Raw genomic sequence first — 24264 nt, 5'->3', positions numbered from 1 at the left:
GAGGCAGGTGAGCTCACAGTCAGTGATTGTGTGGGTTTACTTCCTTCTCTTGTTCCCAACAGGATATTTCCCAATCTGTCCCTGCCCTCAGCCCTTGTCTCTTCATATGTATCTATTCACTAATATGATCTTGGTTAGTACCCATAAGGACAAATAACTCCCAGTTTATATTCAACCCATGGCTTTCTCTGGTCTGCAAGTCTTTGTCCAGCCACTGCCCCCCAACTCCCTACCCCTTCTATCCCTTCATCCCTCCAGTAAATCTATTGAATTCCTCTCACAGTGAACTCAGGGAAAACAATCAGAAAGGGTCCCTGCCTGAATGGAGCTTTTATTCTGCTAGCAAACATACATCAAATGCATAATTACACAAAAACACTTGTCAGAAGAGCAATAAAACAGGAACACTACTTTATTTATTTTATAAGAGTAAACCAAGTGGGACCTGACCTGGCCTGGGGTACCAGGTAATGCTTCTGAAGGAAATGACGTTTAAATCAAGATCTGCTTCATCACAGAAGCCAAGGAACAAGTGTATTTCAAGAAGGGTGGAGGTGAACTTCAAATGCTGCTGATTTAACTCAAAGGAGACCCATGGGATGGTTTGGGCATAAGCAGACTGGATTGGGTGGAGGAGTGAGTGAAAGGCAAGGAAGTAAATGTAGCAAGTGTAGATAACTGGAGAAGCTTGGCTGGAAAGGGGAGGAAAGAGGTAAGGATAGTAGCTATGAAGGAGGTAGATCTGAGAGAAAAATTTTTTTTAAGATTTCATTTATTTATTTTTAGAGAGAGGGGAAAGGAGGGAGAAACAGAGAGAGAGAGAGAGAAACATGGGCCTGTAACCCAGGCATGTGCCCCGACCAGGCACTGAACCCGTAACCTCTGGGTTTGCAGGCTGGCACTCAGTCCACTGAGCCACACAAGGCAGGGCTGAGAGAAAAAATTTTTAAGGTTGGGGGACTTAAGCATGATAAATGCTGCTAGGAAGGAGCCAACAGAGACATACAGAAGTAAAGGTGGGAATGTAGGGCTCAACCTGTGTATCACTCCTCCATTTAAGAAATAGTATTGATCACCTGCCATGTGTCAGGCACTTTGAAAAGGCTGACAAGGCCCTTACTTTTTGGTGACATTATTTAAGGAGGGAGTCAAGAGAGATGTAAAAATAAGGTGATTTCAGCTTTTAGGAAGTGAAATGAAGAAATGAAATGGGGTGATGTGGTAATGAACAGATGCAAATCAAGAAAAGGTGATGTGCCAAGGCCTGGGGGGCTGTGGGAGCAATGCAGGTGTGAAATGGCCCAGGGCAGCTCAGCCACAAGGGGAGTGCCAGGGCTCAGTGAGAGAGGCAGGGTGTGGGGGAAATGTCAAAAAAGAAGGGGGAGGACATGGGGAGTATGTTGGTAGGTAGGCTAGTTCCAGAGGCCTCTTGGAGGTGACAAAGTCAGAGTGTCAGAGGGTGGATATCCTTGGGATTAACCTTTATGTCATGACCAACAGGTCAACTGCGGCCTCCGCATGTGGCCCTGGGCGACCCTTGGGTGCTCAGACTCAACATTACCAACCACAAACCCAACTCCATCCCACCAAATCTGCTGCTTCTGACCTGGCAGAGGACTTGCCATTCTCCCAGTCACAATGACTGACAGCCTCAGCTGTGAGAGCTTGCTCCTCTCTTCCTCTCTGAGACAGAGGACTGGGCTGAAACATCTAAAAAAGAATGTAAGGGCTCCCATAGCAAGTCCCTCCTACCCTACAGCTTTATATCTTCCCCTCCGTCCTGCCCCTCCTCCAGGAAGTCACCTCCACTTCTACCTCCTCATCTCCTCCCACTCCAGACTCCTCTCCACTGCCCTCCCTGCCCACAGGGAGCTCCTTGTCCAAGGAGAAAATGGATGGTCTGGAAGAGAGAACCAATAGACTGGGAAAGCTGGTATCCTAGGATCAGCAGGGTGGCCTTGCTTTGGGAGTCAGGAAGGAACACACCTTGGATAATGGGCAGGAATGGGGGCTGTGTTCCTCACTTCTTTGCATCATCTCTCCTAGGGTGGATGCCTTCTGAGCCCTACCTGCCTCTCCAGGTGTCCTTTCTTTCTTTTCTGCCTGGGCCCCAGACATCCCCCCGAGTGAGCAGCTATCCTTGGGCACACCTGTCTTGTTCAGTCCCTCTGTTCTGTGAGCCATGTTAAGAGGTTGACAATTATCCTGAAAGCAACAGGAAAGCATACTGGAAACTGGCAGCAGTCAGACTCAGGTGCTGGGGTCTGATGTGTGGTATGAAGGAAGAGGATATGATAAGAGCCTGGTCACCTGTCTCCCTGTGGGCTTGTCTCTGTCAAGCCTCCTGCACTGAATGGCCTGGGAGACAAGGCAGTCCAGGCAGTCCAGGTGGGGATAAGAACCAGCTGGGAGGAGGCCTGTGTTCAGCCACCTCCAGGACTTACCACACACCCTTCCAGATGTGGGAAGATACGCCATCAGGGCTGATGACAAATGAATAGGAAGTGATCTTGAGGAAGCAGCTGTTGCATCCACGCAGGCCCCGTAATGTCTGGGATGGCTTTGCTGTCTTACCTGCTGCTGGGGCCATCCCTGCTGACTCCCTGCTGGCAGCCGGCCTGCATTTCCGGCAGGGTGCTCCAGCATGGAGAAAGATCCCCAGGGCACAGAAGTGTAGGGAGATGGCACTGCAGCAGATGGCAGCCCTGGCACAGCGTCTCTAGAAAGCAGGATAGTGAACGTCAATCCCTGAAACCCCCCAGCCTCAATCCCAACAGGTGGATCCTACCTCAGGACATACCCTTCCTGTTGCCTCATCCCCTTCAGAGGACAGGGAGCCCACAGGGAAAGTCCCCCACTCCAGCTCTCCCCACACTAGATCTTCGTGTCCTTGTCAGGTCCTTTCCACCTACATCCTTTGAACCCCTTTAGGTCAGGAGCAGTGTGTTTTCTCTGGTCCCCCAGTGACTGGCATGTGGCTCAGTAACATGGTGGAGTTCACTTGGGCTGTGTTGAAATAAAAGAAGCTGATGGAGAAATTGGAGGCAGGTGGCCAGGCTTCTTTCAGCCCCTGATCCCCCTTGAACCACACTGAGAAAGGAACCCTAGTCTACATATTCTCCTCCCATCTCCCACTCCACTGGGTGCTGCAGCTGATTGCTGAGCACCTGGCAGATGCAAAGCACAGTGGGTCGCTAGAGATGGGGTCCTCCCAGAAAGCTATGTGACTTACAAGAGGGCTTTGACAGCATGGATGGGGATATTTCAAGGCATTGAGACAGCAATTGTGGCTGGGCTGGGTTTTGCAGGTGAAGTGACTGAGCCACAGGTGTGTCAGCTAAGCCAGCCTCCAGTGGCAGAGAGAAGTGTGGGAAGGAGGGGCATGGAGACAACCTCACACTGTGCCTTGGGTTCACTGTATGGCCTAGAGGATGTGACAGCCCCCTTCTGGGCCTTGGGCTCCTTGACTACTCAAGGAAGGGTGGGCTCATGGTATCTTAGCTGTAAGATCTTAGCTCATGGTCCCCAGCTTTGGTTGATGGTGATGGTCTCTCTCTGGCAGTCCTGGGAGGGGGGTTGGGGACAGTGTTTGAGGTGCTGTCCCTGTGATCCGGAGTTGCTGAGTGTCCTCTGCATCCCCTAGATGGTGATTGATGGCCCCAATGGGCAGCTTCTCTGCCTGAGCTGCTGCAGTTCCTAAGAATGTGTATTAATATTAATTGGGGCTAATTAGTTGGATAAATCAATCTGCCCCCAGAGAGCAGCTGCCCCTTCTTTGTTGATGGGGAGGAAATCAGGCTAATGGGGTTGCTGTGGTGAATCAGCATGATGGAGAGGATTCCTGTGTGTGTGTGGTGGCCCCATCTGTGTGCGGTGGTGTGTTTAGGTTCCTTTACTGCCAACACCAGGGCCTGCCTGTGTGTGCCTCCTGCCAGAGAGTTTGGTGTGCTGGTTGGGTATGCATCAGGCTGTGTGCTGCTTGTGTTTGGTTCCGTGCCTGTGGTGTGCGTGCCTTGCTTGATGTGTGTATGTCATGCTACTGGTTGGAGTGTATACATTTAGATCTGTTGGTATCTGAAGGTTTGGCTGAGTGCATATGGTCATGGGTCTGATGTGTAAGGGCATCTAGTTCTTTATATGTCTGAGCATCTGGATGGTATCTTTGTGGGCATCTGGAATATGTTACTATTGAGCTGGGTACCTGGTGGTGCTGAGTGTGTCTGATTGGCTGAGAGAGTGGAAAGGGTTTGAAGTGAGGTCACCCGTGTGTCTCCAGCCTCCCCTTGAGACTGTGGGCCTCTTGGTTCTCAGCACCTGTTCTCTCCCCTGAAAAGCTATATAGCTCTGTCCTGGGCACATTCTCAGTCAGGCCATTCATCTGCCAGGAATACCCTCAAGGCCTCAGGTATCCAGCTTTATGTCCCAGTGAAGTGGGAGGCTGAGACATATGTCAAACCCTTGTAGAGTTCAAATAAATCCAATTCAGTTCAGTTAAGCAAAATTTCAGAGTGCTCCTGTGGATCTTACCTTCTGCTGAATCTTGCAGAAGGGGGCAGATTCATTATCAAGATGAATCTGACATCAGACTCAGACTTGCCTTAAAGATGTTCTCACTCTGGGAGGAGTGTAGTGGAACCAGAGCTGTGTCAACCACGGTGGGAGACAGCTCCACTGAATGTGGCTTAGGCCAGATGCCTGTGGAGTTGCAAGATTTGGCAGGAGGAGAGATTTGCTTTGTCTGCAGCAAGTCATGTGGGGAAGGCATCAAAGAGCTGAGCCTTGCAAGATGGATAGTTTTCCAAAAGGAGAAAGAACAAGATAGGTGATACCGTACAGAGAAAAGCCTAAGATAAAGCAGTGTTTCTGTAGAAAAAAATTTTTTCCCCACCTGAGGATACTTTTTCTTTGCTCTCAGAGAGAGGGAAAGGGAGACACAGAGAGAGAGAGAGAGAGAGAGAGACTGATGTGAGAATCATTATCTACTCATCATCCTCTTGCAGGTGCCCCAACCAGGGATCAAACCCACATCCTAGGTATGTGCCCTGAGTGAAAATGGAACCTGTGATCTTTCAGTCCACCGGGTGGTATTCCAGCCAACTGAGCCACAGCCAGGGTGTAGAACATGTTTGTAGGATCCACTGGGGTAAACAGACAAGTTGCTTGTGTCTGAACATTGCTTACCAGGAGGTTCAGGAGGAAATTGGTTGCCCTGAGGGTTGAAGATTTTTACAACATTAAGCTAATGTATTCACCTCTTTGGAAATTTAATAGTAAATTAGTATACTAAAAACTTTAAAATATATTTTCTTTGATTTTCAAACCATGAAAGAAGACAGCACCGGGCCCATATGGAGAAAGCCATGGGGCTGTGGGACTTGGCGGAAGGGTGTGATTTGTTCTAAACTATATATTAAATCAGTATAAAAGTGATATAAGTTGAGGCTTGATTGTTTCATTAAATGAGTCTATTTCCAAATAATTTGTTAATTTTTTTTAGAAAACTCATGGGGATCTTTTGATGTGGCTATTATCTTTTCAGATGTCCCTCTCTTTCAAAGCTCTTTCAGTGAATTGAGAGTCATTAGGTGACTTGCATGTCTCCATTTTGTTTATTTTTTTCCTCCCTGGAATTCTGTTCTTTCATGTGGAACATGTTTCTTCATCTCCTCATTTCAGCTGCCTCCCTGTGTTTGTTTCTATGTATCAGGTAGAGCCACTATGCCTCCCAGTCTTGGTAGAGTGGTCTTATGTAGTGGGTTCCCCTGGTCACCCAAGCTGGGAACTCCAGGGACCCCTATCTGTAGGCTGCATGCACCCCCCTGTTAAAGTTGAGCCTTGTTTGCTGTTGATACATCCATGGGACAGATTTGGCTCCAGGCCAGTTGGCCTCACCTACAGCAGAGGAGCTGTGGTTCAGGGACCCTGACCATGGAGCAGGACTTACTTCAAGGAGGCTCTAATGCCTGATGAGTCTGCCCCTTGGGTGTATCGCTGGTGGAAGTGGTTGGATGGTACTTCAGAGTGATCTGAAGCTGTTCACCAGGTGAGCTGGCTCTGGGGCATCCTGGGAGGTGCAGACCAAGATCAGCTGTCCCCTGTGCCCTGTCCTGAGTTACCCAGCATGAGCAACAGAGCAATCTGCAAGTGACTGCTACTTGTGCTGGTTTTGGAGGTGTCCAGGATGGGCTAAGTTGTCGGAAGCCAGCTGCCACTAGTACCAGTCCTGGGGCCACTTAGCAAGGAATAACAGGTACTTGGGTACTCAGAGGCCAGATGTTGCTTGTTTGGGGTTTGTGAACCTTTGATGGATTTTAGGAAAGTTCACAGCATGAGCAAAGACAGGCCATTTGTATAAAAAAGCCACTTAAGCCCTGACCAGTGTGGCTCAGTTGGCTGGACCATAGGTCCATAAACCAAAAGGCTGCATGTTTGATTCCAAGTCAGGGCACATGCCTGGGTTGTGGGTTCAGTCCCTGGTCTGGACACAGGGATGTAACCAATTTATGTGAAAAAGAAAAAAAGAAGATAAAAAAGCCACTTAAAATGGCTAGGGGGATCCTGCAAGTGGGTTAGGTGGGGACTCAGGGAATCACCAGGGACAAACAACTTGTTTAGCCAGGTTGATGGAGACTCAGATATGGCACCTGCTTGCCAGCTCTGTGAAGGGAGGGTTCAGCAAAGGAATAATGGCCTCTGCTAGCACTTCTGTCTGAGAGAAAGCTGTCCCTCCAGCCCCGCTCCCCCCGCCCCCCAAGCTAGACAATTCAGCTTCTCCCTGTGTATCAGGCCGGGGAGTTTTGAGCCAAGACTTTAAGACAGGAAAACAGCACAGTGAGCAGAGAGATTGTGCAGTGTGGCCAGAGCAGCAGTATATGGGAGGGGGGCAGAGAAAGAGGGGGCTGGTGAGATGGGCCCTCAGGGACTCGGGCAGGGAAAGAGCTTAGTGTAGTGCCTGGCACCCAGTATGTGCTCATCAGAAAAGCTTCCCTGCCCAAGAGCCATTAAAGGGTAACAGTGAAGGTGTAGATGACCTGATTTTCAGTCCAGGCTCCCCTACCTTTATGACCTTGTACAAGAGAATTAACCTCTCTGTGTGTCAGTTGCTTTCATTGGTGAAATGGAAATGATAATAAGAATACCTATCCAAGGGTTTTTGTGACAATTTAATGAATTGGTACAGTCAAAGTATTGACATGCATTGGTTTATCTAAAGATGGATACATGTCATATGCTTATATTGAAAGCCTTATAGACCATACTGAGGAGAATGGTGTTGCAACTTTATTCTCAGGGCAACTGGGACCTATGGGTAGGTTTACATTATATAAGATCTTAAAAGGGTCACCTAGGTTGTAATGAAGAGGTTGAGCTGGAGGGGAAGAGACTAGAGGCAGGGAGTGCAGTGAAGAGGCTGTTGAAAAAACTGAGAAAGAGAGAAGATTCTAGGCAGTAAAGAGACTGGGAAGTCAAAGGTGGAAGATACGAAGGAGGCAAAAACACCTATGGGCAGTATGTATGGCTGGGAGTGGTCACTGCGGTCCTACTGCGTGGTGTGGATCTAGGCTCTGGCACTTACTAGCTGTGTGTCCTTGGGAAAACAGCTCTCTCTCTCTGTGCCTCAGGGTCCAAAGGGGGCTGAGGATGATGAAGGGAAGACAACTTCACCTTCCTGAGTGCGTGCTGTACGCTAGGTCCTTGTCACGTCGTACTTGCCCCTGACAGGAGTCCTGAGGGGCTTTGCCTCTTTTCTTGAAGGGCCTGGCTCAGAGCAGCTGGCGGGCCTGTCTGTGATCACCCTCCATGGCTGACTAATGATTGACTTCTTGAAAGTCCTTTCCTCTTTGAGCACACTTAGGCCATGGCAGGTGAAGGGACCTGCCTTGGGTTACCCAGTTGACCCATGACATGGTCTCCTGCCTCCCATGCTAGGCTCTTGTCCTTTTCCAAAGTCAGATCAACAGAGATGTGGGGGACTGGATAAGAAGAAAATTTGGGGGGCCAGTTACCCCCTAAAGGCAAACTACACAGAATTGAGCCTCATTTCCATAACACCTGAATCCCAAGATATGCACCTAAAGTCATTCCCACTCCAAATGTGCCCCTTCTGAATAGCAATACTAGGAGGCAGGCTCTCCTCTGTGCCAGGCTCTGGGATGGGCGCTGGGGGGATACAGAGACAGAAGGGAATATCTGTTCCCTGCAGGGCTTTCATGCCAACCTGGAGACAGACGAAGGCATTTTTTTAATGCTAAGGGTGAGCACACGGATAGATATGTACTGAACATATGGTTGTGTGTGCAAATGTGTATACAATGCAGTGTGTGGGGTGTGATGTTGAATGTGTGGGAATGGGCCTGATGGATCAGTCTTTGATATCTGCCTGTCCCGCCCCATCTCTGCAGGAACCAGGCCTGGACCCCAAGCTCATCCTGGTGCTACCCTTGGTGAGCTGGCCCAGAAATTGCAGGCAGAAGAGCTGAGTTGGGAGAGTGTCCTCTGTAGCTATTTAGAGGAGGTGGGAGTCAGGGGTCAGGGGTCAGGACTCAAACCTGACTCTGGGCTGGAGTGGGGTATGCCACCTGTCATGGTTCTACTTAGAGGAGTTGTGGGAAGTAGATGTAACTCTGGTGTTGTGGGTAGCTTGGAAGGGTGCTCATGTGACCGTCATCTGTCACTTCCATTCTGCTTTGAGTCAGGGTGAGGGGAGAGGCTGGGGGAACTGAATGTCTTGTTTCTGACCCCACCCTGAGCCTTTATCTGGTTTCTCTCAATGTTGTTCAGGCACTGAAGGTGCGCCAGGAGGTGAACTGCCTGACAAATTTCCTGGGGGAATGTGAGAAGAAACTGTAGGCATTGGAGAAGCTCAAGAAGAGTGAGAGAGGGCTTCTCTATGGGGTCCCCATCAGCCTCAGGACCCCTGTGACTGCGTGGTGAGCCCTGGGGTACACACACAGGTATACATGTGTGTGAGGGTGCACGCATGCCACTGAGCCTGTGAGCATCTGAGTGTGCGACATGGGGCAAGTCACATAATTCAGGATGCATAGCTAGACAGTGGCCAACTGGGACTGAACCCAGCAGTTGGTTTCAAACCCAATCTCTCAACCACCATGTTCTTCTGCTACCTGTGAATCCCCCTAAGCTAAGAATGTGTCTCAGAGGGTGTGGGAATGGATGTGAGTGGGGTGGAGTGGGGGTGAGTGTCTGTTCGCTGGGTGATTCTACCTGACCCCCATGGACTAGAGTTAATGTCACTTCTATGCAGGGCCATGACTCTACATGTGGTTTGGCACAGTTCCTGGAGAAGCCAGCGGCTGAGGACGGGGTCATTGTGAAAGTGCTGAAGGCCCAGGGAGCTATTCCCTTCGTGAAAACCAACATCTCCCAGACACTGCTCAGAACTTTGAAGTGAGCGGGCTGGGCCTGTGCCTGGGGTCAGGGCTGTGCCCAGGACTGAAACAGAAATTTAAAGTCCTGATTCAGAGCAGAGGGTGAGGTGGGAACCAGTCACACAGACCTCAAGGTCCAAGGTCCTTGGGCTAATCTTTGTGCCCTCTGAGTCTCAGTTTCCTCCTCATGTGTGTGCTCCATGGTTTCTAAGGGCCCTCACCCTTGGAGTTATTGAAAAGCTACAGGTCTGTTGCTCTCCCAGCTTCTCTTTTTAATTGGTCTTCTCGCCCACTATTCTCTCTCCTTCCTACTCACCCTGTAGTGTATCCTTTTTTGTGAAGAAGCGGTTCCTGGTTCTGACAGCAGAGCTGTGGGCTCCTTGCTCCTTATTTTAGGTGTGATTAGTGTCTGCTCTGGGTCTTTCCTGCAGCAGTGGATTCTCACCTCAGCCAAAAGCGAAGCCAGGAAGTCTTGGTCCCAGGGAGGAGCTTATGAGTTGAAGCAGCCCTGGGCTAACTCCTGAGGGTGTTTGGCCTCTAAGTGGGGAAGGGGCAATCTTCCCCAGTTAAATCTTCATCTCCCAACCCCTTTTATCCTGCTTCCTTAGCTCTGAATGCAGCAACCCCATCTATGGACAGACTTTGAACCCTCTGAACTTTAAGAAGAGCCCTGGAGGGTCCTTGGGGGATGAAGGAGCTCTGCTGGCAGCAAAGTGTTTCATCCTGGGCATGGGTACTGACACAGGTGGCAGCATCCGCATGCCAGCCAGCCTTTGTGGTGTCTGTGGCCTCCAAACCACAGGAAGCCACCTGAGGCACTCAGTGGTGGTGCTGGAGGAGGGTAGGCTCAGCCCAGTCTAGAGGAATTAGGGATCTGGGGGAGCAGAGGGGCCAGTTCCACACATGAACTCTCGTTTACTCAGCTTATACTAGGCGAAGAGGGTGAAGATAGGAAGATTTCAAATAACTCCTGCCTCAGCCACAGCTAAACATACTGTCTGATACAGGTGGCAGTGGAATAGACCTTCCACTTATTCATTCACTCATTAGTTTACCAATTCACTCTTCAGTACATTTATCCATGTACCTACCCTTTCTCTTATTCATTCATCAGTCCATTCATTTATCCATCTATCTGCCCTTCATCCATTTATCCACCCATGCAGTCATCATCCTGGTCTCTATCCATCAATTTCACCATTCATTTACCATTTAATTTGTTTAACACATATTGAGTGTTTGCTCTGTGCCAAATACTGTATATTAGGTACTTGAAATATGTCAGTGAACAAAAGGAACAAATACCCAAGCCTTTGAAAAACTTATATATATCCTTCCTTCCATTCTTGTATTCATTCATTTATCCATTCATCCAGTCATCTACCCATCCATAAATCCATATTTGTCTTCATTCAGTCATTCACCCATCTATCCATTCATATTTCCAATAACCTTTCCATCTGTCCTGAATTCCTTCATGCATCCAACTACCCATCCATCCATTTTGCAACCCCACTCTGAGTACCTACTTTGTGGTGACCCTGTGCTGGGGATGCAAAGCACTCTCAGACCCAGTCCCTGCCCTTGCTAGGCATACAAATGGCTGAGTCAGAAAGCGATCATGGCTGTAAGAGAGGGTCAAAGCTTTTGAGAACTCATAGGATGAAACCAACATTTTCTTCTTATTAAAAGTCTAGAATTTGAATTTTTGGAGGGGGAAAAGGAAAGGGAAAGCTTTCTGGAGGAGGCAGCATTTAAGCTTGGTTTTGAAGGATGGACGTGCATCGATGGTGTGGCGTCTAGAGGGCTGTAACTATAAGCAACTTACTTTTCTTGGAGCAATATGTATTCGTGGAAGAACTAGAAGAGGAAGCTATAGAAGTTGATCCTTTGGAGCTTTGAAAGGCAGTCGAAGAGATAAGATGTTATGCTGTAGGTAATAGCAAGTTATGTGAAGGTTGAAGCAACTCCTATTCCTGTGTGCTGAGCCCTGGGGGGAGTGCACTGGCTGGGTGCTCAAACTCCTTGGCACCCAGGCTCTTCCCTTAAAGTGCTGAGCTGGACTCTGGGTGGGTGGGGTTTTGCAGCTACTCTGGAGTTGCCACTGTTGTAAAGGGCAAGAAATCAGGTAAGCTTCTGTGGCCACACCAATTCAAACACAAACCTGCCAGCCTTTCTCCCAAGGACTTTTTACTCCACCCCTATCTCAAACATATTGGACCCATTGGTGATAAAAGTATCTGGGAAAAGGGACTTCTTGGCTTCCTTCCACCTGGCCTCCCCTAGTCCAGTGACTCTTGTCCCACTGAGAAGTACTCCCTGTTACCTAGTTTTAATCTTTCCTCTTGATGTTCTGCCCCAGATGAGATTCTCCCTACAGGTACCAGAGCTGCTTTGGTGAGTTTACCAACTCCACCTGTCCTCAACCTGTGATCTGAGATGACCCCAGGAACCCTTCCTTTGTCCCTGATCATGGCCCTGAGCCATAGCCACACCCTCTTATGCCAGGTGGTGGGAGTCCCCAGAACAGAAATAATGAAAGGTGTCTGCCTCCCTCCCTTCTGCTCTGTACAGTGAGCACTGTGGCTGGCCCCATGGCCTGGGATGTGGACAGCCTGGTGCTGAGCATGCGAGCCCTGCTGAGCAAGGATGTGCACCCACTGGACCCCACTGTGACTTTCATGCCCTTCAAGGGAGGAGGTGAGCCAGGTGAAAGAGCAGACCTGGAGGCCTCCTGCTTTTCTCCAACCCCCATTCCTCATTGACCTGTCTGCCATCAAAGCAATCCCTCTGAATACTTCCTTTCCTAGCTCAAGGTGCAGTGAGCAAGATGCCCACATACTCAGTCCTGTTCACTTCCCCACACACATCCTGGTGTAATCAACCTGTGAACATTTCCTGTCATCCATTCTTTGCCTCTATTGATCTCTCCTTCCTCATGCTCTCCCAACAGCTCTTTAGCTTAAAAATATTTGTGTCTGTTCATCTATTTACCTGCCCATCCATTTAACTCCAGCTATCCATTTATTCACTGATTCCTCTATCCATTCAACTCTCTTCCCACCCACCCACTCACTTTCTTATACATCCACCCACTCACTCATGTATGACTCTATCTACCTACTGGCTCCATCCACCCAATCACTCACATCCTCATTCATTTATTGTTCTTTCAGGGGCTTCTCCAGAGCACCTAGAGCCTGAAAAGTATATAGGGAGGCTCTGAGGGGCTCTTAGGGATCCCCCCTAGGTGAAACCAGCTATGGCCCAAGGCCCTAGTCTAAAAGTCTCCTGGAGAGAGTGAGATCACCTTGTCCCCAGACCAATCTTCCCCCAGAACCCCATTCAGCCCCTCTTGCTCACAGGTATACTCCAGTAATTGGACACTTTGGATTGGCTACTATGAATCAGATGGCTACACTGAACCAGCTCCTAGCATGGCCAGGGCCGTGAGGCTCACCTCCAGGCTGCTCCAGGCTGCTCCAGGATGCAGGACATGAGATAGGCTTACTTAGCCTTTGGGAAGAGGGGTATGTGGAGAGACTGGACTGGTGAGGATGTGGGACTGGACCATTCTTGGAGAGAAAAAAAATTACATCTGAGTTTGGGCTGCTGAGATCATTGTGTTTCCCCTAAGCTTCCCAGAGAAGATGGATGCGGTATAGATGTAGGGGCAGTGGACGGCGGGGAGAGCCCACCCTATGAAAAAGACATTAGGGTTTTGTGCCTTCTTCCTTCAGTGGTGGGGAGTCAGGGACTCACTCCTAAAACTCCTATAGCCGCAATTTCTGTTGACCTCCATCTAATGGCTATAAAGTCCTCTTAAATGTCTTCAAAGTCCTCCTTCCCCTCCTCCCTTGCTCCTCGTGCCCCAGTGGCTTGTTCTGGCCCTGCCTCCCCTTTGAGAACTGTTGGTTGGCCACACATGTACTATGTGATCTTGGGCCCCTCTCTTAACCTCCTGAGCCTCAGTTTTCTATCACAAGGGGCAGCTGTGAAGATTAAATGAGCTCACATATGTAAAGCACATGGTATGAGGTTGGATTGCAGTGGAGCAGGCAGGAAATAAGGACTGCTTGAACTCCAATCATATCTCTAAGGGAGTAGAGTAAGGGAGTAGGCATGGCACCCACCTGAAGGCCTCCCATGCCCTGCTGCAGAGCTGAGGTAGGAGACAAGGAGCACTGTGGTACCCTTTCCTTAAATCCTAAGGGATGTGGATAGAACGCAGGGCTGAATGGGAGAAGCTCCAGGCCCTGATTCAGCCTCTTTCTCCACGGATAGAGGCTTCTCTGTCCCCCAGATAGAGTATGTGATACCACATCTGTACCAAGGGATCTGTATGCCGATGGAGGGGGCACCCTAACTCCAGAAGCTGCACGTTTGTTAGGACTCAGATGCGGGGCATGGTGGAAATCGGGGGGTGGAGGGGGGTGGGGAGGGGACCTGTGGGCCTGGGCTGGGGAGATGCCAATGGTTAATTGTGTGATCTTAAGCAAGAAGTCATCTACTCAGCCCTCATCTTCAGGATGCACATTCTCCAGCGGGGGTGGGGAGTGGGAACATAAGTGTTTCTTTGCATCTGACCTCCCTCCATAGCTTATCTATGGAGGGATAGATGGGCGGGTGTGGGAGCCAGTTGGTGGCTGAGAAGCTCTAGCAGACCAGGTATGTGTCTGTGGTCCCTCAGTGAGGAGGACATTGTGGACCCCTGCATAAAGAAGGTGGTCAGCATACTCCGCCTGCCAAACCCAGTGAAGCGCATCTTGTCCTGGAAACGGAAGTACATAGTGAGTGTGTGCCCAGGATAGGGAGGGATTCAGAGGAGGTGAGGCCTGGAGAGGAAGGAGGTCAGAAAGGGGAGGGGGACTGGCTCAAGAGTGGGATAGGGTCAGAGAGGAGCATGAGACCCAGAGAATATCGGTGGCTCAGAGCTGGGTTCAAGAGGAAAAGGAGCTGAAAGAGGACAATGGAGGCCAGAACAGAGGAGTGCTCTTGGAGAGGGGAAGGGGCTTCAGAGAGGCTCTGAGAGGGGGAGGGCATCTCAGAGAGAAGAGATTTCAGAGAGAGGAAAGGGGATTGAAAGAGGGGTGAGAGCCCAGAGGAGGCTGGGCTCAGGGCTGGGTGAGGTGGTTGGTGGTGGTGGCTTGTGGAGGACTGGAGGTCTCCATGTCAGTCAGTGTACTGAACAGAGTTGCTCTTGCCGGACCCTCCACCCAGGGCAGGCTGGCATTGCCCTGTGGTTTCTGAAGTTGGTGTTTCCCTCTCTCCCTACCTCTAGGAGCCCAGACTCTGATCTTCCCAGACTGTGGAAGAGCTTCGTGGAGTGGGGTAAGTAGTTGAGTCTCCTCAGGTTCAACTCACAAGGATTTTCCATGGAGTGGTGATAACTGAGTGAGGGGCATGTGGTTAGAGTTGGCATTCACTGGAGGCAAGGGCTATTTAGACTTTGGAGTCTAATTAAGGTTTTAGGTTCACGACTGACACTGGGTTAAATTTAGACTTTTGAGTGAGGTTGGTATTAGGGCTGATTTGGGGCTAGGGTTTGATTTGTAATTAAGCTCTGAGTTCAAGCTAGAACTTGTTTAAGTTGTGGTAAATGTTGAGCCGGAGTTGAGGTTAGGTTTGGGCTGGAGTGGAAGTTGGTCTGAGTTGGGGTTGAGTTAGGGTTGGAACTTGGGTGGGGATATGGATGGATGAGGATTCTGGTTTGTGCTTGGGTTCGCTGTTGAGCTTGGCCTGGTGGGGCTTGGAGCTGAGGTGCTCGAGCAGCCTGAGAGCTGACCTGAGACCTCACAGGGGAAGGAAAAAACCTGTAGTTTGGGGGGAGCTTGTGAGTCCTTGGTGGCTGCTGATGGTGGTGGGGTGTTGACCAGAAGATGTACTCTTGGGAATACTGGATAGGCAAGGTGTCTTAGCCAGGGGACATGACACAAGGTCATTCCCAGCCCATCAGCTGATTTGCAGCCTGCACTGGGGCCCAGGCCCTGCCTCTTGGGCAATGTGTCTCATTTGTACAAAAGAGGGTCCTCCCATGATGACTTTTGGACTTCTCAAAGTCTTCCTTACTTCCCCAGGACACCCAAGAAACTGTGGGAGCAGCACATGTGTGGGCGCCACTAGCCCCCCATGGCAAAGCCAGGGGGCCAGGACCAGCTGGCATAGCCACTGCTCGTGGAGACGCGCCGCAAGCCCCCCTTGGCAAAGCCGGGGGGGCCAGGGCCAGCTGGCCTCTCCACCTTGCTTGGCTCCCTGCCTAGAACCTGCTGTGGGTAGACAATAGGTTTCCCAAGAACTTATTAGCATAAGCTAGACAGCCCGTTTCCCTGTAGAAGGGTAGGTCATGCACCGGTGCTTGAAAAACAGGGAAGTTTTGATAGCACCCTGTGTTCCCCTGTTGTTCTGTGGAGTAGCTTTGCAGAAAGGACAAAGAAACTGGCTTGGGTGCGGCCCCCTCCTGCTTATTCCCCATAATTGTAATAAAAGCCTTGAATAAACGGAGTTCGGGGCTCAGCGGGATGCTGAGACCTCTCCAACCTGACTCCCTGCGTCCTTGACTCATTTCCACCCCCTCCCCTCTCCTGGCGAGGCTGGTCCGCGGCACACATGGAAGTGGAGGTGATACTTGCCTGGCAAGACCTTGAGGGACTGCTGGAGCAAGGACAACAGAGACCTGGGTGGTGACAGGAGTCCCAGATAGGGGGCAGAGCTCTGTCCTGGCCTGCAAGGGAGGCCAGGATGGACCTGGATGGGAAGGCTTAGTGACCTAGAAAGTTAATCTAGTCCATCTCTCTGGGGCCAGGATGATATGTTGTCCCCAAATCACTGCAGCCTGAGACTTCCTTTCCCATCTTTTTACCTTGGCCCCTGGTGAGCCCCTGTCCTTCCCCAGATATCTCAGTCTGTATCTGATTGTTCAGGAATTCTTCCTGGTGCCTAACCAAGCTGAGCCTGGCAGCGCCTTACCTTGTCCTGCAAACAGTGACCTCTGCTGGTCTTACCTCTCCTGCTTTTATTGTGTCTGCAGGAATATCAGCAAGAGTTCATAGCCAAGTGGAAGTTACTGGACCTGGATGTGCTGCTGGCACCGTCTCTGGACCCTGCCTTCTGTATAGGCTGTGCTTCCAAAGCAGCAGGTGAGAGGGCACTGGGTCCTGATGGGGTTGAGACTGGGAGTCCAGGACTCCTGAGTCCTGCCACGGCTTCTGTGACCTTGACCTTTTTTCATTCACTTAAATATTTATTCTTCTTAAGTCAAGATAAAATTCAGAAACCATAAATTGTAAAGTATAAATTCTAAAGTATACAATTTAATAGTTTTTAGTATATTCAGAATGTCATGCAACCACCACCATTATCTAATTCCAGAACATTTCCATCATCCTGAAAAGGAATATCGTACCTGATAGTAGACACTCTCAATTTCTATTTGCTTTTAAAATGAACTTCATTGAAGTACAGAGTCTCCTCAACTTAACATGGGGTCATTTACCAATGACCTCATTATAAGTTGAACATACCTAAGTTTAAAGTGCATTTAATCTCGTGAACATCATAGCTTAGTCTAGCCAGTTTCTGCTGAATGTACATCACTTTCACACTTATGAAGTAAAAAAAATTTAAGTCAGGGACCATCTGTATAATCTACACGCAATAAAATCTACAGAGAGTGCAATGTGCTGATTTTAACAAATGTGTGTAGTTGTATAAACACCACCATAATAGAAATGTAGAATATTTTCATCACCAACCAAGTTTTTTGCATGTCCCATTGCAATTTATCCTAACCTTACCCCCCACAACCACTAATCTGCTTTCTCTCACTATAGTTGTACCTTTTCTAGGATTTCATATAAATAGAATCATAAAATATGGGTTTTCTGAGTCTGGCTTCTCTCACTATGCATATGAGTTCACTCTTAACATGCTTTCTGCTGCCCCACTTCTAGAAATGTCTTTAGCCCACCTGAAATGCATAGGGCAGTGTGTGGGGCATTGCTGACTCCCATGCCCAGAAAAGGTACAAGTCTAAGACGTGATGTCCAGGCAGAGGGAAGACCCACCTCAAGGCTAGAGTCCTCTCTCCTGGGTCCCAAAGGCACATCCCACCTGGCTCTGCTCTCTGATATCCTCTGTCATCATCACTGCCACTTCTGTGATGCTCACTCCTTGCACACAGGTGGATGTTGCAATGGAGATGCCTTTTCAACTCAGGGTTGCACTGCACACCCCAGCCATGCTGGAGTCCAGTGCACTGGAGGGGCAGGGGCTGAAGCCTCGGCTACTCACTAGCCGTGGAGGTGGTGAAAAGCCTCCTAACCTGTCTGGCATCTGGCTTTCCTCATTTGTACACGGGAGAGAGTAATTCCCACCTCACAGGGGTGGAGAGGGATTCAGAGAAGCAGGAATGTAGACAGGCCAGCACAATACCTGACAATGAGTAAGGCTTGGACCCTGAGGGTTCTCTTCCCCTCCGGGCAGTTGTCAGATTTCTGGCACTGAACTGGCTATTGCGAGCCCACAAGGATGCAGTTTCTAGAAGGACCCCAAGGGGGCGCTTACTCACATATTTTTCCTCACCTGAGTCTTTCGGAGTCGGTGATTTTTCTGGGCTAACCTGAATCTTCCTACAGAGAGAGTCTCTTACACCACCCTGTACAACCTGCTGAACTTCCCTGTCAGTGTGGTGCTTGTCACCACCGTGACACTACAGGACCGGGAGGAACTGGCCTTCTACAAGGGACACTACAGAGATAGTAATGACAGAAATTTCCCGAAGGTCAGTTTCCCTTTTCTTATCTCTACCCCCTGCCTCGATCTGAGGGCACAGACCAGGATTGAGTCCTGCCTCAAACCAAATGGGCCCGAGGGGCAAGGTGGGATGGGGCTGGGCATCCCCAGGGTTTACCCTTACCGCTTGTGCTACAGTGTCACCCCCATCCCTGAGGACACACCTTTTAACTCCCAAGTCAGCCATTGTCCTTGTCAGGGGAGAATACTTTATAAAAACAGCGGTCCTTCTGACCTCTCTGTTACAAAAGTCCGTTCCAGAGGCAGGGAGGGAGGATCAGGGCAAAGGCCCCCAGTTAAGAGCTTACTGTGTAATGATGGGACACTACCCTCTTCTGGGCTTCAATTTCTTTGTCAGAAAAAAAAGGGAATTAAAAAAAAATCTTCTGCCCTGCTGGTGTAGTTCAGTGGATTGAGCGGGGGCCTGTGGACCAAAGGATCCCAGTCAGGGCACATGCCTGGGTTGCAGGCCAGTTCCCAGCAGGGGCCACACAAGAGGCAACCATACACTGATATTTCTCTCCCTCTCTCCTTCCCTTCCCCTCTAAAGATAAAGAAATAAAATCTAAAAAAAATCTTCAAGGGTTATGTTAGAAGTTAAATTAAAAAAGATGGAAGCAATTAACATAAGGTCTTATATGTAGAAAGTGTTCAATAAATGCTACTATTACTAAGTCAGAGGTGGCTTAACAAGAAAATATTTCTATGGGAAGGAAATATTTCTATGGGCCTATTTAATGCAGGGTCTATGCCCTGGCTGGTGAGGCTCATTGGACTGAGTGCCAGCCTGTGAACCAATTGATCCCTGGTTCAATTCCCAGTCAGGGCGGATACCTGTGTCAAGGGCCAGGTCCCTGGTTGGTGGAGCATGAGAGACGACCACGCAGTGATGTTTCTCTCCCCCTCTTTCTCTCTCCCTTCCCCTTTTTCTAAAGTAAATAAACAAAGTCTTTAATGCAGGATCTAAAATAACAACCCTAACTTAGGTGAGAGAGAGAAAGAGAGAGGGAAAGACTGACTCTGAAAAGTATGCATATGTCTAACAATAAGGAACTTACTTTTCTGGACATTGATTTTAGTAACTCTGGAAGAGTTACCTTGTGGATCTGCCGACCTAAATTCTGAGAAAATAGTAGTAATGATACTATCTCATGTCTCTTGAGCTCCTACTCTGTTCCAGGAGTTGTTTAAAAGTTATATATATATATTCCCCCCACACACACAACTATCCTGTGAGGTTTTGCAAATGAGGAGATGGAGACACAGGTTAAGGGACTTGACCAAAGCCACACAGCTCGTTGAAGTGGCAGAGCTAGGACTTGAAACCACATGACCTGACTCCAGAGACAAAGGCAGATAAAGGCTTGCATGACATCATCATCATAAAGCAGTGATTTCTAACCATTGTCATCTCATGGCACATATAAACTAATTGCTAAAATTTGGTGTAGCATCAAAAAAATTGTTTTTGCTGATTTGACAAAAATAGGTATAATTTTGATTGATTTACAAAATAAAATAATAGTAATCAACTACCCTTTTTGCTCCAAAGTGATTTTTTAAAAAATCAGGTGCCTATGCTTGTATATAAGGATTTCTGATACTAAGAATTAACCAATCAAACACCACCTTATCATGTGATGGGGCCACTAAGATGTAACTCTTATATGACCTATATATTTTATATTTCCAGACAGGGTGTTCATACCAGACAGCTATTGCTGTGTTGACTGTTGGCATTTTTTGGACAATCTAAGGGAAAAAAGAGGTCAGTGTCCCTGACTAAATAGTCAGGTGTTGCATGTTTTAAAAATTATTGTGGCACATCAGGTGAACATTGCTGTCACAAGCAATGAAAACATGTCTGAATCCCTACAAGTATGTCTGGATTTCATGGCAGGCACTCAGGCTCAGCCCCCTCTTTCACTGCAGAAGTGTAACCAGGTTCCAGATCAGGGATTTGCACATTCTTTTTCCCTTTGCTAAGAACATTGGGTGAATTCTTGGTTTTATATATATATTTTTGTTGTTGTTGTTGCAGGCTGCTCTTTGCACAAGGAGGAAGTTTTACCCCAGAAACTTGTAGACAAAGTCAGAACAGGTTTTCCAGGTTTAACGGAGAGGTGAGGAAGCCTGGAACTATGAGATCCAGGAAATCTCTATTCTAATATCGATTGGAGATGAGATATTTGAACTAATGCATACCTACGGGTGGTGAGGAAGGCTGGGCAAGGGACTTGCGACCAGGAAGCAGGCTCTGACTTACAGACACTCTCTGGGCAGGTGGTAAAAGGATCCATGGGACTTCCAGAGGCTGTGCAGTGCATCACTTTGCCATGGGAAGAAGAGCTGTGTCTTCAGTTCATGAAGGAAGTCAAGACCGTGGCCAAGAACCATAGGGAACCCAAACGACGGGCTATTTCTCCTCCTGAAGATCTTCCTACATCTTCATCCACGTCTGCTCCTGACGCCCTTTCAACTTTTCATAAATACCACATCCATGTCATATATCTCCTCCTCCTAGAAGCTCACCAATTTATTTATTTATTTATTAGTCTCTCTGTCCTTGTAGGTGCTTAATCCATGGAATCAGATCCACCCAAGATGGTCATCAGGGTGAAGAGCTCAGTAAACATTTTGACTGGCTGGTCTTGTGGTCTCTGATCTAGGTGGCAATGTAGCTTCCTGGTGGCTTTATACCTCCAGCTGTTCTTTATCTCAGTCCCCCAGGTGCCATCCCAGATGGCAGCAGATGGGAATAAGCCTTAAACTGAGAGGCTAGAGACCTGGGTCTAAGTCTTCACTCTGCCATTGGCTTGTGCAATGCTAGGCAAATAACTTTCTCTCTCTGGAGCTCTGTTTTCTAATCTATGAATTGAGGGAATTAGATCTGATGACTTGACTGTTCTGTGAGCTGTGATTTCCAGGTATTTCCCTGATTGAGAACTTGCCATAAAGAAGGGGCTGGAAAGAAGTATTCAAAGCAATGAAAGGCAAGGACCTACATCCAAGATTGTTCTATCCAGCAAAGCTATCATTTAGAATGGGAGGGCAGATAAAGTGCTTCCCAGATAAGGTCAAGTTAAAGGACTTCATCATCACCAAGCCCTCATTATATGAAATGTTAAAGGGACTTGTCTAAGAAAAAGAAGATGATCAAAAATATGAACAGTAAAATGGTAACATACTCACAACTATCAACAACTGAACCTAAAACAAAAACGAACTAAGCAAACAACTAGAACAGGAACAGAATCACAGAAATAGAGATCACATGGAAGGTTATCAGCAGGAAGGGGAGAATGGGGGAGAAAGTACAGGGAATAAGCATAAATTAGTAGGTAGAAAATAGACAGGGGGAAGTTAAGAATAGTATGGGAAATGGAGAAGCCAAAGAACTTATATGTATGACCCATGGACATGAACTAAAAGATGGGGGGAATGCTGGTGGGAGGGGGTGCAGGGCAGAGGGGCATAAAAGGGAGAAAAAATGGGACAAGTGTAATAGCATAATCAATAATATATGTTTTTTTAAAAAGGAAGAAATTAAAAAGAACTTTCCATAGCTCCCATTACTATTTAGAGAAAGTTCCAGAGAGCAAGACCAATGGAGTGAAGCCTAGTCAGATCAGACCCTGGGTTAGGACTAGACCTCGGCTCACAGTCCAGTGCTTTGCAAACAAAGCGCTAGTTTCTTGGCCTGATGCTCAGCACATCCCAAGATCCTCTAGTGTCTTCTGCATGAGCTCTGCTATAGCACAACCTCCCTCACAGCCTCAAACTGGACCCTTCTTGCGAGCGTGATGACCTTTTGCCTCTGTGCCTCTGTTCATATTATTCCTTTTCCCTGAACATCATCACTCTCTTCTCTTTCCTTTAAGCCCTCTGTCAAATGCCACTTCCTCCAGGAAATCTTCTTTGATCCCTTCAACTTCCCCATGACCTTTCCTTCATTTGAACTTGAGATCCTCCTGCGTTGAAACTTACCCTTCCTGGCAGGTGGGGGAGGTAAGTGGTGATGGAAGGAGACTTGACATGGGGTGGTGAACACACAATGCAATATACAGATGAAGTGTTATAGAATCGTACACCTGAAACCTATGTAATTTTATTAACCAATGTCACCCCAATACATTCAATAAAAAACAAACAGAAAAAAGTACCCTTCCCACTCCTTTTGTCTTAGTGGTGTGGGGACTGTGGTGGCGATGAGGCAGAAGCACTGCCTTGAGGCTGTGGAATGGAAACTGCAAGACAGCTGCCTGGGCTGGCCCACTGTCTCCTCTGGGCCTACGATTCCTTACGAGATGCTAAAAGCACTTTTAAAGAAACATGTCCTTTCTGTTTTCAGTTGCTGGTTCTGGATAATTCTTTTTTTAAAAATTATTTGTTTATTTATCTTTAGAGGGAAAGGGAAGGAGAGAGGGAGAGAAATATCAATGTATGGTTGCCTCTAGTGTGTCCCCTGCTGGGAACTGGCCTGTAACCCAGGCATGTGCCCTGACTGGGAATTGAACCGCAATTCTTTGGTTTGCAGGCCTGCGCTTCATCCACTAAGCTATGCCAGCCAGGGCTAGATAATTCTTGAGTGTGCCTCAAACCCAAGCCCAAACTGAAAAAAATACAGAAACTTCTTAATTGAGAGGGAAGAAATTATACAGTTGGTTTTAATGAAGGAAAAATTATGGAAAAGTACATTATCCAAAGGTGTATTGTTGATTACTTGTAAAATATGCAACAAAACAGTTAAACATCATGGTGAAAACAGAAGATTTTGATCAGCACTGAAGAGCGGTCCAACCACTCCTGCGAGTAAACTCAGCTCAGTTCTGCAAACCGAAATCATGGTGTGCCTGCTCCACGGGCACGAATGCAGCCTGGATCTTCACAGTGCAATGCCGTCTCCAGACAGTCAGCGCCCACGTGAGCCTCAAAAACCGAACAAAACAAACACTTCTCTCAACTAAAAGTGGTGTTTAGAGTGAATTCCCAAGTAATTCAGAGGTGGACTTCAGAAATTCCTTCTGTGTAAAGGATGAACTATTTAAAAGGTAAGAAATGTTTAACACAATTTCTGAAACTAAAGTTAGAAAAACAGCTTTAAAAAAGTGTACCTTGTTTTTAAAGGAGCAGTTCAGTTGAGAGCTGAAGGGCCCCAGTTGTATCAAGTCCTTATGTTCTAGCACTGGTGCTTGGCCCGTGAAGCTACAAAGGAGACACACCAGGTTCAAAGGCAGTGCTTAGAAAAACAGCTTTTAAAAAGCTTTTATTTATTCTCTAAATACATGAAAACTAGGGTTCAAAAGCAAAAATTTTTGGCATTCTTCAGTATTTATGAAGGAAATGCCTCATTAGAATGAATAACTGAAACCTGACTACCTTATAGGATGGTTCTGAGAATCAAAAATACATGAAGTTACAGATAAAGTGTTATAGAACTGCACACCTGAAATCTATATAATTTTACCAACCAGTCACCCCAATAAATTCAATAAAAATTTAAAAAGTATATATGAAGTTATTGTAAGTACTATAGACACATACAAAAAATAAAAATAAAACAAAACCCCCACGACTTTCCTTTTCCCTACCCCATTCCTCTTTGTAGCCCTACTTCCAGTCAAGTAGGAAAAGCAATGAACTCATTCCGCCTTGTACTTAATAGCACAAACCTGAAGATAATATCTCAATGCAAAGGGAGGGAGTTCATCCATCCATCCTACATTTGCTGAGTACCTCCTCTGAACACAAATGATGGCATTTCAGGCAGAAAAACGCCTGAGTTTAACTAGGATGAAGACCCCAGAAATCACACCAGGAGGGCAACGCTGACTCGACCTACAGTAGAAGACACCATTTGGGGTGTCCAGGTGCAAGCTGGATAAAGCTACTGCTGCTATCACTATGGCCTCCACCCCTCTTGAGGCTCTACCACAGAATCTGAGACCTGGGCTGGAGAAAGAGCCTCATGGTTTCTCCTCATTCACGTAGTAGGGCTCCTGCTTTGTTCTTCCTTTTTCTTTAGAGGGAGGAGGTGGGGACAGTGCACAGAGGTTTTTTTGTTTGTTTGTTTATTTGTTTGTTT

The 24264-nt window shown here is 47.8% G+C and overlaps 1 protein-coding gene, 1 non-coding gene and 1 pseudogene across 2 annotated transcripts; 2 read left to right on the top strand and 1 right to left on the bottom strand.

Moving 5' to 3' along the window:
* Positions 1-1638: 1638 nt before the first annotated feature.
* Positions 1639-22159, top strand: LOC119052175 (fatty-acid amide hydrolase 1-like). The gene is given in 18 exon segments (XM_053660671.1): positions 1639-1657; positions 2614-2708; positions 8403-8445; positions 8448-8515; positions 8782-8927; positions 9244-9408; positions 9998-10204; positions 11477-11517; positions 11964-12106; positions 12755-12865; positions 13693-13697; positions 14080-14179; positions 14671-14720; positions 15467-15501; positions 16412-16525; positions 18023-18168; positions 20463-20648; positions 22061-22159. Coding segments are annotated over 18 exon segments (1773 nt in total).
* A 228-nt stretch (positions 22160-22387) lies between these two features.
* LOC119045079 (UPF0711 protein C18orf21 homolog) lies at positions 22388-23211 on the top strand (annotated as a pseudogene).
* A 74-nt stretch (positions 23212-23285) lies between these two features.
* On the bottom strand, positions 23286-23421 carry LOC119045084 (small nucleolar RNA SNORA50). Its single transcript, XR_005081728.2, has one exon. It is a non-coding gene; the product is annotated as a small nucleolar RNA SNORA50 (small nucleolar RNA).
* Between the last annotated feature and the right edge of the window lie 843 nt (positions 23422-24264).

Source organism: Artibeus jamaicensis, unplaced genomic scaffold, assembly GCF_021234435.1.
Source record: "Artibeus jamaicensis isolate MK-2021 breed Jamaican fruit bat unplaced genomic scaffold, CSHL_Jam_final scaffold_847, whole genome shotgun sequence".
Taxonomy (NCBI): Eukaryota; Metazoa; Chordata; class Mammalia; order Chiroptera; family Phyllostomidae; genus Artibeus; species Artibeus jamaicensis.
The sequence above is the reverse complement of the archived record's forward strand: the minus strand, read 5'-3'. Positions and strand labels throughout refer to the sequence as shown.